The sequence below is a fragment of the Poecilia reticulata genome, chromosome 14, assembly GCF_904066995.2.
Source record: "Poecilia reticulata chromosome 14, P_reticulata-male-v2, whole genome shotgun sequence".
NCBI classification, from domain to species: domain Eukaryota; kingdom Metazoa; phylum Chordata; class Actinopteri; order Cyprinodontiformes; family Poeciliidae; genus Poecilia; species Poecilia reticulata.
Window position 1 is genome coordinate 5,342,509 of NC_088843.1, and position 11,724 is coordinate 5,354,232.

At 37.9% G+C, this 11,724-nt stretch overlaps 1 protein-coding gene, 1 long non-coding RNA gene and 4 other non-coding genes across 7 annotated transcripts; 5 read left to right on the forward strand and 1 right to left on the reverse strand.

The window, feature by feature from the left end:
* Positions 1 to 96: 96 nt before the first annotated feature.
* Positions 97 to 10,060, reverse strand: rab34b (RAB34, member RAS oncogene family b). Of its 2 annotated transcripts, none has more exons than XM_008427388.2 (11): positions 9,920 to 10,060; positions 6,914 to 7,002; positions 6,422 to 6,513; positions 4,817 to 4,882; positions 3,763 to 3,864; positions 3,488 to 3,552; positions 3,371 to 3,422; positions 3,215 to 3,296; positions 2,450 to 2,540; positions 2,255 to 2,362; positions 97 to 1,034 (listed from the first exon to the last, which is right to left on the reverse strand). In XM_008427388.2, the coding sequence occupies exons 2-11, from the start codon at positions 6,959 to 6,961 to the stop codon at positions 976 to 978; spliced, it is 765 nt and encodes a 254-aa protein (XP_008425610.1). In that variant the 5' UTR covers positions 6,962 to 7,002; positions 9,920 to 10,060; the 3' UTR covers positions 97 to 975. The 2 variants fall into 2 exon arrangements, with proteins under 2 accessions (XP_008425610.1, XP_008425611.1); XM_008427389.2 differs by lacking the exon at positions 9,920 to 10,060 and adding an exon at positions 8,469 to 8,612.
* On the forward strand, positions 9,001 to 11,273 carry LOC103475610 (uncharacterized). Its single transcript, XR_535346.3, has 7 exons — positions 9,001 to 9,095; positions 9,390 to 9,445; positions 9,639 to 9,683; positions 9,897 to 9,974; positions 10,489 to 10,526; positions 10,722 to 10,763; positions 10,984 to 11,273. It is a non-coding gene; the product is annotated as an uncharacterized LOC103475610 (long non-coding RNA).
* On the forward strand, positions 9,489 to 9,563 carry LOC145554966 (small nucleolar RNA SNORD49). The gene has a single exon (XR_014091020.1). It is a non-coding gene; the product is annotated as a small nucleolar RNA SNORD49 (small nucleolar RNA).
* LOC145554970 (small nucleolar RNA SNORD65) lies at positions 9,736 to 9,808 on the forward strand. The gene has a single exon (XR_014091023.1). It is a non-coding gene; the product is annotated as a small nucleolar RNA SNORD65 (small nucleolar RNA).
* Positions 10,345 to 10,421, forward strand: LOC145554974 (small nucleolar RNA SNORD49). Its single transcript, XR_014091026.1, has one exon. It is a non-coding gene; the product is annotated as a small nucleolar RNA SNORD49 (small nucleolar RNA).
* LOC145554969 (small nucleolar RNA SNORD65) lies at positions 10,568 to 10,642 on the forward strand. The gene has a single exon (XR_014091022.1). It is a non-coding gene; the product is annotated as a small nucleolar RNA SNORD65 (small nucleolar RNA).
* Positions 11,274 to 11,724: the final 451 nt, after the last annotated feature.

The window sequence follows — 11,724 nt, forward strand, 5'->3', positions numbered from 1 at the left end:
CTGGAGGGACTGATTGTGGAGGCGCAGGGGAAGGAATAACATTTTCCCCTTTAATATCGCTGGTATAAGAGATTTAAAATATAATAAATCCTGATATTTCATGTAATCAAGTGATTTATTAACTTACATTTTTAAGTGTTCAATGAATTACAAAAACATTTCAATACTTTCTCCAAAGATATCCAGTTAAGCCCAAAATTATTCACACTCCTGATGTAATATGAGTTGATATAATAATTTTACCAGAATGTTTCTTCTGTCTGGAAGAAATATTAACACTGGAGTGGCTCAGTCAAATCCTGAAAGAGAAACTCTGGAGATTAGGGTAATGGCAAGGAGGCCTTCCAACCTCTAAATCAACCAGGAGTTTGAATCGTTTTGGGATTAAATGTCCAGCAGGATAGTTTAGGAAGATGAAGCTTTCCTTTCCGCTTTCTGAGACTCTCCCACCAAACAAACTTTCCACTCCCAGATCATATGAGCACTTGTGTCGGAGCGGAGAGAGGCATGATGGGAATGACAGTGGTCATTTGATCCGATGTATGCACCATATTAGCAAGAGCAGAGACACATGACCAGAGGTCAGCAGGGAGGAAGAGATACAGAGGACGATATTCAGACAAATCCTCTCCTAACGGGATAAAATGTTGGTTCACACAGACGATGTTCTTGTGAAGTGCTGCTGCGGCTTTGGGAAAATTATCTTTATAATCCTGAATACGACAAAGAATTACTTGTTGCAAATCTGGTCAGCACTAAACATTCCTGAGAAACAGTTTGAGTCATTCTGCTAACAGACTTGTTTGCAGGCTCAATAGGAGGCATTATGTTGGAGCTACAACTTGGATCATGACAAATATTTTTCTCAAGTGGTTTCCTGGATCCTGCAGAGACAGCCTGCTGAGCTGCTGCTGCTTCTGACAGCCCAGCTCAGGGGATCCACACCAGTTTAGGAACCAGTGAGATCAGGCTTTCTCAGCAACAGTTGGCCTTCTTCTTTTGTTTATGATTGGCTTCTGAGCTGTCTGTGATTCCTGTGTGCAACAGAAATACACGTCAGAAAATCTTCAAGTTTCTCACAAATATCAAATGAATCAAATCAAGAGTTTGTTTTCCAGCTGCATGCATGTTAACGCCAGGTTACCGACAACAAATAGATGAAAAACGGAATCAGCTGCACAGGAAATGGAGAGATTAATGGATGTTATTCAATAGACACCCATTGTCTATTGAATAACAGACAATGAAGTGGAAGAAAATGACTTCAAACCTAAAATAATAGATCATTTCCAATCTGATGATTCATATTTTTTGAGTTGCAATTTCATTTATCGCTTTTTGTTATTTTATTTTGAATATTTAAAATATCTTCCACTTTAGAGCTTAAAGTGGTAGATATAAACTTGCACAATAACTAAGTACAATACAAGTTTGCTCTCTCAAAATGTCTGCTCTCTGAGAGAGCAAACCTGCACTAAATAGTGATTCAAGCCACTGAATCGCCATCTTGGTTGGCAACCGCAACACAAAGCATAGATGAACCATGGCTCCCACACCAACCTAAATAAAGTATTCTGACACTCTTGTGCAAGAGAAATATAAACAAAATTGCTGCTATCAGGATCGACCCGTATTGTTTTATTGTCATCATAGGAACTCCGTAGAAACTGCTATAGCTACAGATACCTACCAAGATGGCTGTCAGCTACAGAGTTTCCAGAAGTGTGATGAGAACTTTGTGTTAGGCCATTTTTAATTTGTCACTGAAAATGGTCCCAAAGCAACAATATTATCGTTTATCACAATAATTACTGGGACAAGTTATTGTGGCTTAAATCTCATTGAAAATCTGTATCAAGACATGGAAAGTAACATTCACAGATGTTTTCCGTTTAACCTGACTGAGGTTAAGCTACTTCACAAAGACAGTAAGTTCAGCCAAATAAAGAGTCCTTCAAAGTACCGACATTGGGAGGGAAGACAGTTTTTGGAGATTTCTGTCAATAAACCTTGGAAAACAATGCGTCCCTTTTCTTCTGCTTCACAGTCACGCCCCACTTCCTGTTGGTCTGTCACATGAAATCCCAATAAAAGACACGCAAGCTTGTGGTCCTAATCTGACTTTTCCCCAGTTTGGACTTCATTAAACTAATGATTTAAATCATTTCTTTTAGCTGCATGAAAAGACATTTTTTTAAACTTTTCATGAGACGACAGACAGACAGCAGCTAACTGTGGTAAATGATCAACTCACTGATTATGTCTTTGACGTGTCTCGACCCACTCCTCTCAAGCTCAGCCAAAACATTCGCCTCAAAAGTCAAAGAAGCCACACGAAGGAAAAGATTCCTGACTCCGTCTCCTGAAAAAACAAAAAGGAATCAAACGTCTGTGAGATAAAAATCAGATTCAGGCGTAAAGCTCTGATTGGAGCTACTTTGTTGCCCACCTGACTTTGCAGACACGGCCCAGTACTCTGCTTTGATTTCCTGCGATAGTCTGATAGCTTCCTGTTCCGTCTCGGCCAACTGGTCAGGAGACTAGAAATAAAACATCAATATTGGGAAAGTAAATCCTCACATCTTTCAAGACAAATAACCAATAAACTCAGGGTTGGCAGAAGATTTAGTGTCTTAGTTCACCTCCTTTTCAGTTCATGTTTCAGAAAAAGTCTTTGCGTTTTAAAACTGTTGCCCCCTTCACAGATTTATTTATTTTCATGTCCATGTGCCTCAGAGCATTAAACTTATTTTAAAATTATAATTTATTTAGGGAAAAAAAGATGCTGAAATCAATCTGGATGCAAGTGAAAAAGTAATTCCCTCCTAACACTTCTTTAAACTGTTAAGAAGTTTCTACAACTGGAGATGAATCTTAGACTTTAACTAGGCCCCTTAAAAGCATTTATCATACAAAACTCCCACGTTTGAAATGCTACAGTTAACCCAGATGCGATGAAATTCTCTCCTTTTCAAAGTTTTTTAAAAACAATCTTTCAATATTTTTCTAGAAAATGTTGCTTATTCAAAATGTAAACATTTGTCCAACTGATTATTTTATCCATATACAATCTTCCAGACATAGATCTGTTACATATCAATTTTTGTCAAAGACATCAAACGAAATCATTTGCTCCATCTTGACTGATCTGTTAGCGAATCGCACGGTTCGGCTCTGATCTGGTCACAGTCTCTCTTTCGTTAGGTTCACCCACGCTCAGGTCTTTCTTGGTCCCGACGAGGAACAGTAAAACACTGGACGGGTCGTTTTCCTTCATGGCATCCTCCAGCCACTCTCTGCACACACAAATCCACAGTTTTAGATGCAGAAGGAGAAGGAAATATTTTAAAAACAATGTGTTGCTGCATACCTGGCGTGTGCCAATGAGTTCACGCTGCTCAAGTCAAACACCACCATGATGGCTGGGGACACAGTTTGATTAGATACAAGTCAGCTCAGTTTAGATCCAGATTATTGCAGCGCTCACCTTGTGCTCCTCTGTAATACGTTGAGGCGATGCACTTGAAGCGCTCCTGACCTGCTGTATCCCACCTGGAAAACATTAAACACACTTTCAAAATAAAACCACACACTGGCAGCTTATTACTGTGAAGTTACACTAAATCAACACATTGAAGGGAACTTAGGTCCAACTTTTTAGAATCTCATAATTATAAAATAAAATAAAAGGGAGATCACAGATTCCTTTGTGACGCATTTATCCATAGAAGTGGATAAATCTGTTGCCAGTTCAGGACTTACAGCTGCAGACTGAAGGGAACGCCAAGCACCTCGAAGCGCTCCATCTCAAAGTCCACCCCGATCGTCGCTTTGTAGTTCCTGTCGAACGCTCCTCTGCAGAACCTGAAGGAGAAACCAGGAAAACTCAGAACTTTGCAAAGAAAAGCATCAAAAACATTTGAGAATCGGAAACAAGCGCTGTGTGTTTTTCCTCCATCAACACATAAGCTCATAATTTTGATTAATTAACGCCATAGAGCTCACAGTAAGGAGTAAAACAACGGTGATCAAACTACCCAGAACTGGTTACGTTATAAACGTTATGAGATTAAAGTCTCATCTCTCATTTCAACATACAGAAGAATGATTATCACAGAAAACTCGTTCAAATTTCTGTAACACAAGTTTGAAAAATTGCTTAAAATTTACCATGTTTGAGGAAAAGCTTTCAAAAGTTCACTTTTTCACATTTTTTCATTGGGATTTCATGTGACAGCCCAACACAAAGTGGTCCATATTGTTGACAATCTTCTCCTTTTGTTTGGACTGAATTGGGTTTTCATTCACTCCGTTTTCTCTTCATGAAGCTATAAGAAACTTTTAGATTGACATAATTAATCCTGCTTAGTGCTTTTAAATCTAAAATAAAGGTTATTGAGGCCGGTTCTCTGACATACATATTATTTATTTGTTGTTGCATCTTGGACAGAACTCTATTGAAAAAGAAGTTTTTTTTATTATTATTCTGGGAAAATAAAGGTTAAATAAATGAAAAGTACTCTGACAGTCAAGTGGAAGAAAACTTTTCTGATTTTTTTCAGAAAATAAAAATCTGAAAGGCATGCATAGCGAGTTTAAATGAATAATAATAATAATATTTGGAAAATGTTAAAAAGCATCAGTAATTTTCCTTTCACTTTAGATAAAATCTTAATATAATTCTTAAAGTTTGTCGTTATAATAGGAGAAAAATGTGAAAAAGTTGAAGGAGCATTAAATGGATGTTCCTTTGCATTTATAGTGATGAACTCTGTGTGATTATAAAATAGCTCGTTCTGCGTAAACTTTGCCTCACCTGCTGATTAAACAGGTTTTCCCAACAGAAACGTCTCCCACAACGATGACTTTGGCGATATTAAAGCTGGAATCAGAAAGCCAGAAAATACGTTTAACTTTGCCAACTTTTGGATTTTTACCTGAAAATTTTAACTACAGAAAATGGAAAAGTTAGTCAAATCCAGAATATTTGCAATTCAACATTGATGAGTTCAGAATGAATTTGTGAAATTGTGTTTCATGCAAATTGTCCCGTAGAGGAATTTCTTAACAAATTCTCTGAAAAACGATGCAACTGGTGTAAAGGTGTAAATATTTCAAAGGACTGACGTTAAATGTGTAATTAAGTCGTGTTTGTATTATTTTCAAATAATAGAAACGAGCGTCTGCAATAACAACAACACTTCAAACATATTTCATAGAAATTGTTGGACATTCGTCACATTTTGCTGATGTGTTTCTACGTTTATGGAAGAACGTTTCTGGGTGTTAACAGGAACCATGCTCAGGTTTACTGCACAAGCTTTGACTTTACATTATAATGGAAAATTACTTTAGAGGCTGATTTCACACAATCATCTAATACAGTGGTTCTTAACCTGGGTTCGATCGAACCCCAGGGGTTCGGTGAGTCGGTCTCAGGGGTTCGGCAGAGCCTCTGCCGCGGAGGTAAAGACACACTTGTGTAAAGTCGTGATGATGCCCCGCTTTGCCATCACTTGCTGCAGAGGATCATGTTACATTGCTTAGCCAATCAGAGCTGCGGAGGAGCCCTGATTGAAGGAGCTCCACTCAGCATGGATTTGAACTTGTGTCTTTATTTACTTCAGCAAAGCTCAGTTTTTACGAAATTCTGTAGCTTTCGGTTTACTTCTAAATCTGCTCCTTAGTCGCATCTTTTCGGGGTTGCTACTGCCTCTAGTGGCGTGGGGGTGGTAACACAACTAATATAATTACATTACTAAAATCAGAATACCGCAAAGTCTTTATTTATTAATTGTTCATTCTCTTAAGAATGTAGAGCCAATTAAATGATCTAAACAAGACCTTAAAGTGGTTCCAGTTTCTCTCAATGGCCAACCTGTTGAAACTGTGGCAAATTTTAAATACCTTTGGTCGTTCCTGGACAGTCAGCTCAACTTTGCTGGAAACACTGACTATATTTTGAAGAACTGTTCTCAGAGACTCTACCTTTTAAGAAGACTGATTGATCTTGAGGTGACCCAACTAGACTCTAGTTGGGTCACCTCAAGATCAATCAGGGGAATCAGTCGGGGGAATCAAATTTTATTTATCACTACAGAAGGGTTCAGTGAATGCGCATCTGGTGGGTTCGGTACCTCAAAAAAGGTTAAAAACCACTGATCTAATATAATGCTCCAATTACTCCTGTATCGGTGTCTCCTTTTGTATGTGGTAATTTTTTGCCTCTTCTTTTCCTAAAAAAGAAATCTTCAGCCTTCTCTTTTTTTCAGAATAATGTTGTCAGCTATGGCAGGCTTTGCAGACGTCTATCAGCTGATCCCTCAGACATACTTTAGCGTGACTTCACGGCCCAAACCAGAGCTAATTCGTTTATCTTCCACACATATCCCAGTGTGGAGGCTGTAAAAACGGATCTTACCTCACGCCGTCCGTCTTCTGAACCTGGCATGCAGCTCTCACCTGTGGGTGGAAGCCGTCTTTGGTGTGCAGAGCTGCATTTGGACTAAAACACTAAAGACATATCAAACGGAAGAAAACCTTGGATTAAATGAAAATAGTTTTTCTGGCTGAAAATCAAGAGAAATGCTGGTTCAATCTACACCCAGAGATTTCAGATTTGTGCTCAGATCAGGACTGAAGGCGTCTTTCAACACACTGAAGGTTGCAGCTGTAATGTGGTAAAATGTCAAATACAGAGAAGTAGTCAACAATAAATAATCACTCTGTCGTTTACTACCCCACTGTGTCTAAATCCCATCTTAACTTATAATTACCTTTACCTGATAAAGCTTCAGATCGTGATTTTGCAGAAACATGCAGAACGTACATCCCCAGATTTGAGTTATCCCTCAGAATTAAGGGATTTCTGAATAATTCTTGTTTTTATGGAATATTATTTGTGTTTACCAACCTTTGGGAGGTGAGTGATGATTCTGTCCTTCTTCACAGGAGGCAACATGCTGCCAGTTATTTTAAAACCTAGAGAGAATCACTGCCACACTATGAGAGACACATACAGACATATTTTAGAGCAGGTAGCAATGGCACTTTGCCATGTTTAGACTCATTTCAGAAACCAAGCAAAAGCCACAGTTAAGATCTTCACAGTTTAAAAGAAAATGTTCAATAATTTGAATGGGATGGTGCATATTATTGAACTTAAAATATTTTTTGAAATCTTACATTAATTTCAATAAATGGGCAGAGTATGTTGTAAATAAAAATGCCGGAAGCAAATTCTGTTGATCTGATTCTGAATGTTGTGCTCAGTAGATGTTAAAGAAGAATCAGTTTGTTTTCAATCATTGTGACACATGCACTGTATTATTGAATCAGAAAATATAATAAATCTGTTAAAAGATTAAATATAAATGTGCTTAAATTTGTATTGAGTCACAAAGGATTCAGCCTTCTTGGGTTCAGACCTGCTATTATCTGAACTGAATCCGATTAACCTGAAATGAAGTTCAGTTCAGTCTAATGTTCTTCATATTTTCTCTAAATCGATACTTGCAGAGAGGATCAAAATCAGCTCATTGGTCATGGGGAGCAACAGAAATCCACAGAAAGTCACATTGAAGGCAGTTGGACAACTTGAGAAAACATGGAACATTAATAAAACCAGACATTTCTCTTTAATTACTAAAAATATGGATGGAAACTGGGAGGCTGCCAAGAGCCTGACATTAACACTGAAGAATCTGCAGGAATTTCTGAAATATATTCTTTTCTCTGTGTGTTTAAGGAGAAAGTTTTTCACAAAAGAAACCATCACAGGATGTGTTAAATCTCCTAAAACTCTCTGGAAGACGATGACATTCTCTAAATGGAGCTCTAGATCTAGTTTTCTAAAAAAAGTCATGCATTCGACACAAAAACAAAACGCTCTTTCCAAAATATAACTTTGTACGTCTTGTGAAGTTTGGTGAAATCATGAACAGCCAGTTTTGATCCAAAACTATCTGATAAAGTTCAAGAGGCATTTCTGATTGAAATCAACAAAAGATTGGATTCATGAGCGAAAGGTTTTTCTTAACCAGTGTGCAGAACCCTGTCCCATGCAATCCATGTGGTTATCTGGAGAGATCTGTGGACAAGAGATGTCCTCAAATTCTGACACATCTGGACAATTTTTGCAAGGTGTTCCAACATATTACTATTTTAATGATGTGCAGACTGATTTAGCCAGATTATTGCAAGTTTTATGTTTATAAAAACATAAAAACCTGCATTATTGTGTGTAATTGCTACAAGAGTGTTTTTTTCCCCCTTTCAAATAAATAAATAATGGCAATTTTATCCATTGTACATGCAAGGAAATTCAGCAAATTCAACACAGTCAAAGCTTTCTAGCCGTTTTATTGAATCACCAAATTGGACAGCAAAAATTTAAATCTCTACAGAACAAACCAAAAGGATATTTGGATTGAAACACGATCTATAGACACAAAAAGAAAAAACTTTACCTGAAGCAGATCAAGAGGTGGTATTGTAAATGTGATAAAACTCCAGATATATGTAGTAAAACAAAGCGCTCATAATGAAGAAGTCAGCCTCCAAAGACAACACTCCACACAGACAAACTGGTCCTATAAAGACTGAACAGTAGCCAACTCTACTGGCGAGAAAGATGTGTAAACAGCACCCCCTAGTGGCTTTTACTTTTTTAACGCACACTACGAAAGTCAGCGTTTATATTGTTCGTTTTTTTCTTGTGCTATTCCTAAAGAAAGGCACGGCGGGACGTGCTTTTAGGAAGCGAAATGTAGCAAGATAAAGTAGTCTAAAAAGTGATGAAAATCTGAAATTTGAACAGCAGCTTTGCAAAAACATTTTAAAAATTATATTTTCTATTAACTTTATCAGATAAAGTTTGTGTCTGAAATTGAGGTTATCTGCTTGCTTTGTTCCATAAAATATGTTACTTTTAAAATAAAGAAAATAATCTTTTTTGATTTTTAAGGATGCGGTTGACGTCATAAAACCGCGACTGTCGCGGTTTATAAAGCACACCAACCTCCTGGTCTCTCCTTTCTGCTTCTGCTCTCTTGTGTTGGTCGTTGTCAGACGAGAGAAGTCCTTACTATTACAAGGTATAACAATTTTCTAAATAAAATTCAAGATGCTTTAAATCGCTGCGCGTCGCTTTAGTAGCAGGGTTCTTGGATAAACGTCGTGTTTTTTGTTAGCTGCTGCAAAATGTAGTTTAATGGGCCTCGGAGAGCCACGTGGTGGACGACGTTAGCGCCAGATTTACTGCAATGACTTAAGATTATATTCTTGAATTGCCCAAGTTTCCAACTCTAAATGAGTGTTAATTCTCAGTGTTTGATTTCAGCTTTTATGCTTTATGCTGCAAGTTATTAAAAGCTTTTTCTTCCTTTCAGGAAAAATGACTAACTCAACAACCCGTCGTGTCTGGACCCACCGTCCTTTCTGAAAGGTAAATTAATACAAAATGCTTCCAGCCGTTTTAGTTAAACTTTGTCAGTGATGAAAACTGTGAATAGGAAGTGCCGTCTGATGCGACAACTGACGATGTTTCTGTCACTGTTCTGAGCCTCAAACCTCAAGATGGGTTTAGATTGTGCCGCAAACTAAATCCGTTCATTAAATATACATTTTCCTTTTACCAGATTTTTTACTTGCTGGAAGCTGAAGAGGACAGAGTTGAGATGAAGGTACGTTCTTCTTCTTGCGTAGCTTTAATTGATATAAATCTGGTTGCTTTTGTTATGATGAAACTTGAACTATACAGCTGGAATTACCGGCAGATTGTTCAGTGTTGATCACTTAGTTTCTGAGCGTCGAATAGCAGTAACTTATTTTATGGAAGCGGTTTGACCAATTGAGTACAACTAATTTAACCTTTCATTTCCATATTTTCTTTAAAGGTGCCCGCATGGTGACGAGTTACCTGAAATCTGGTTTCCCTCCAAAAAACACGGAGCCTCTCATTTGAAGTGGATCTTGTAAGTTTTACCACGTTTATAGCTATTATTCATCAGATTAAATTTCCCTTTCTGTCATCAGATGGGTTAAAGCACAGGTGTCAAACTCCTGTCCTGGAGGGCCACTGCCCTGCAACTTTTAGATGTGCCTCTGCTGCACCACACCTGAATAGGATAATTAGGTCATTAGCAGGCCTCTATGAGAAGGAGGTAATTAAGCCATTTCTTTCCAGTGTTTTGCACCTGTGGCACATCTAAAGCTGCAGGACGGTGGCCCTGGGCTGGAGTTTGACACCCCTGGGTCAAAACATGCTGCATCTTAGTTTAATAGAATTAAATGGTGTAGAAATTAGCCTTGGTTGGTCAGAGCTCTGCTACCGAGCGTCATTTGATCAGTGATGAAAACCTGGAATAGGAAGTGCCGTCAGATGCGACAACTGACGATTATTCTGATCCAGCTTTCTGAGTCATTTAAAATGTATCTGAATTTTGTCAGAAGGAATATTTCTGCTCTAACTTGTTTTCTATCCTGCAGATGATGCTGCCTCCTGAACACATGGATCAGAATGGAAGGTAGTCATTGCGTGTGAAATGTGTTTTACTTTGCTGTATTGTTGTGATGAAAGCTAAACTGAGAAAAGCTGGAATTACCGGCAGATTGTACAGTGGTGACCCTTGGTTTTCTGAACATCCTGAATCGCAGCATCAAATCTTCCTTTGACTTTTTATGGAGACTTGACTTTTTTTCTTCTTCTCTCCCTCTGTAAGGATCGGACATGGAGGCTACCGCACTTTGTCCACGCCTCTGTGGTAAGATGTAGATTTAATTCAATCACATGAAAGTGTCATGGTGAGATTACCAGTGAGAAACAGGAAAATGTCTTAGTCTTTACACAGAAGGTTTCACCTTCCAGGAATATTGAGTTTTTGCATCATAAGTATTAAAGAGGCTAAAAACAACTTCCTGTTTTGGTGCATCTGCTGTGGGATTCCTGCCTACCTGAAATCTAACTGATCTCCTTTTTCTCAGGTGATGGAACAAGTGAAGTTTGGAGAACAATACCACACTACTCCTTTTGACATCAGCAAAACCTGATTCTACAGTCTGTCTTTTGGATTCTTGCTAATTGACAGTATTGCTAATCCTTTTAGCTGTGTCGTATGGTGAACTGTCAGGAACATCTTGAATGCTAATATTTTTAGGTAATGTTTCTGGGTTTCTTGCTATAGGTTGCTCTGGTATACGCCTGTAGTCTGGATAAAATGCTGCATAATGAATGAATATAGGTGTTGCATATTAAAGATTCAACTGACTTGTCATTGTGGTCTGTTCATAAATCCATACACTTTTAAAAAGTGAAACTGGCATCTTTCTACTGAGGCTATGATTAAATTACCACCATAACTGAAAACTGTTTGGATATTAAACATTTTTCAAGCCTGCAAAAACAAAAAATCTTGGGTACGGTGACTTTTGGACTAGTTTCTAGTGCAAATATCTCGGTACAAAATAAGACCAACTTAAAAGTAACTTCAGCATACAAGTGTCTTGTTTTAAGTAAATTTAATATTGGTTAGTGGAGAAACTTAAAACATGTAAATTTGCCAATGGATCAAATCCTTTTCCATCAACATTAAGGAATTATTTGCTTACAAGCATCTACTGTATCTTGCTAAAAACATTAGTTTCCTGTGTGCTAAAATTGTTTTCTGCAGGGCAATAATTGCAGAGAACTCCACTGAGCGTCACTTTCACACATGCAAACCTCAA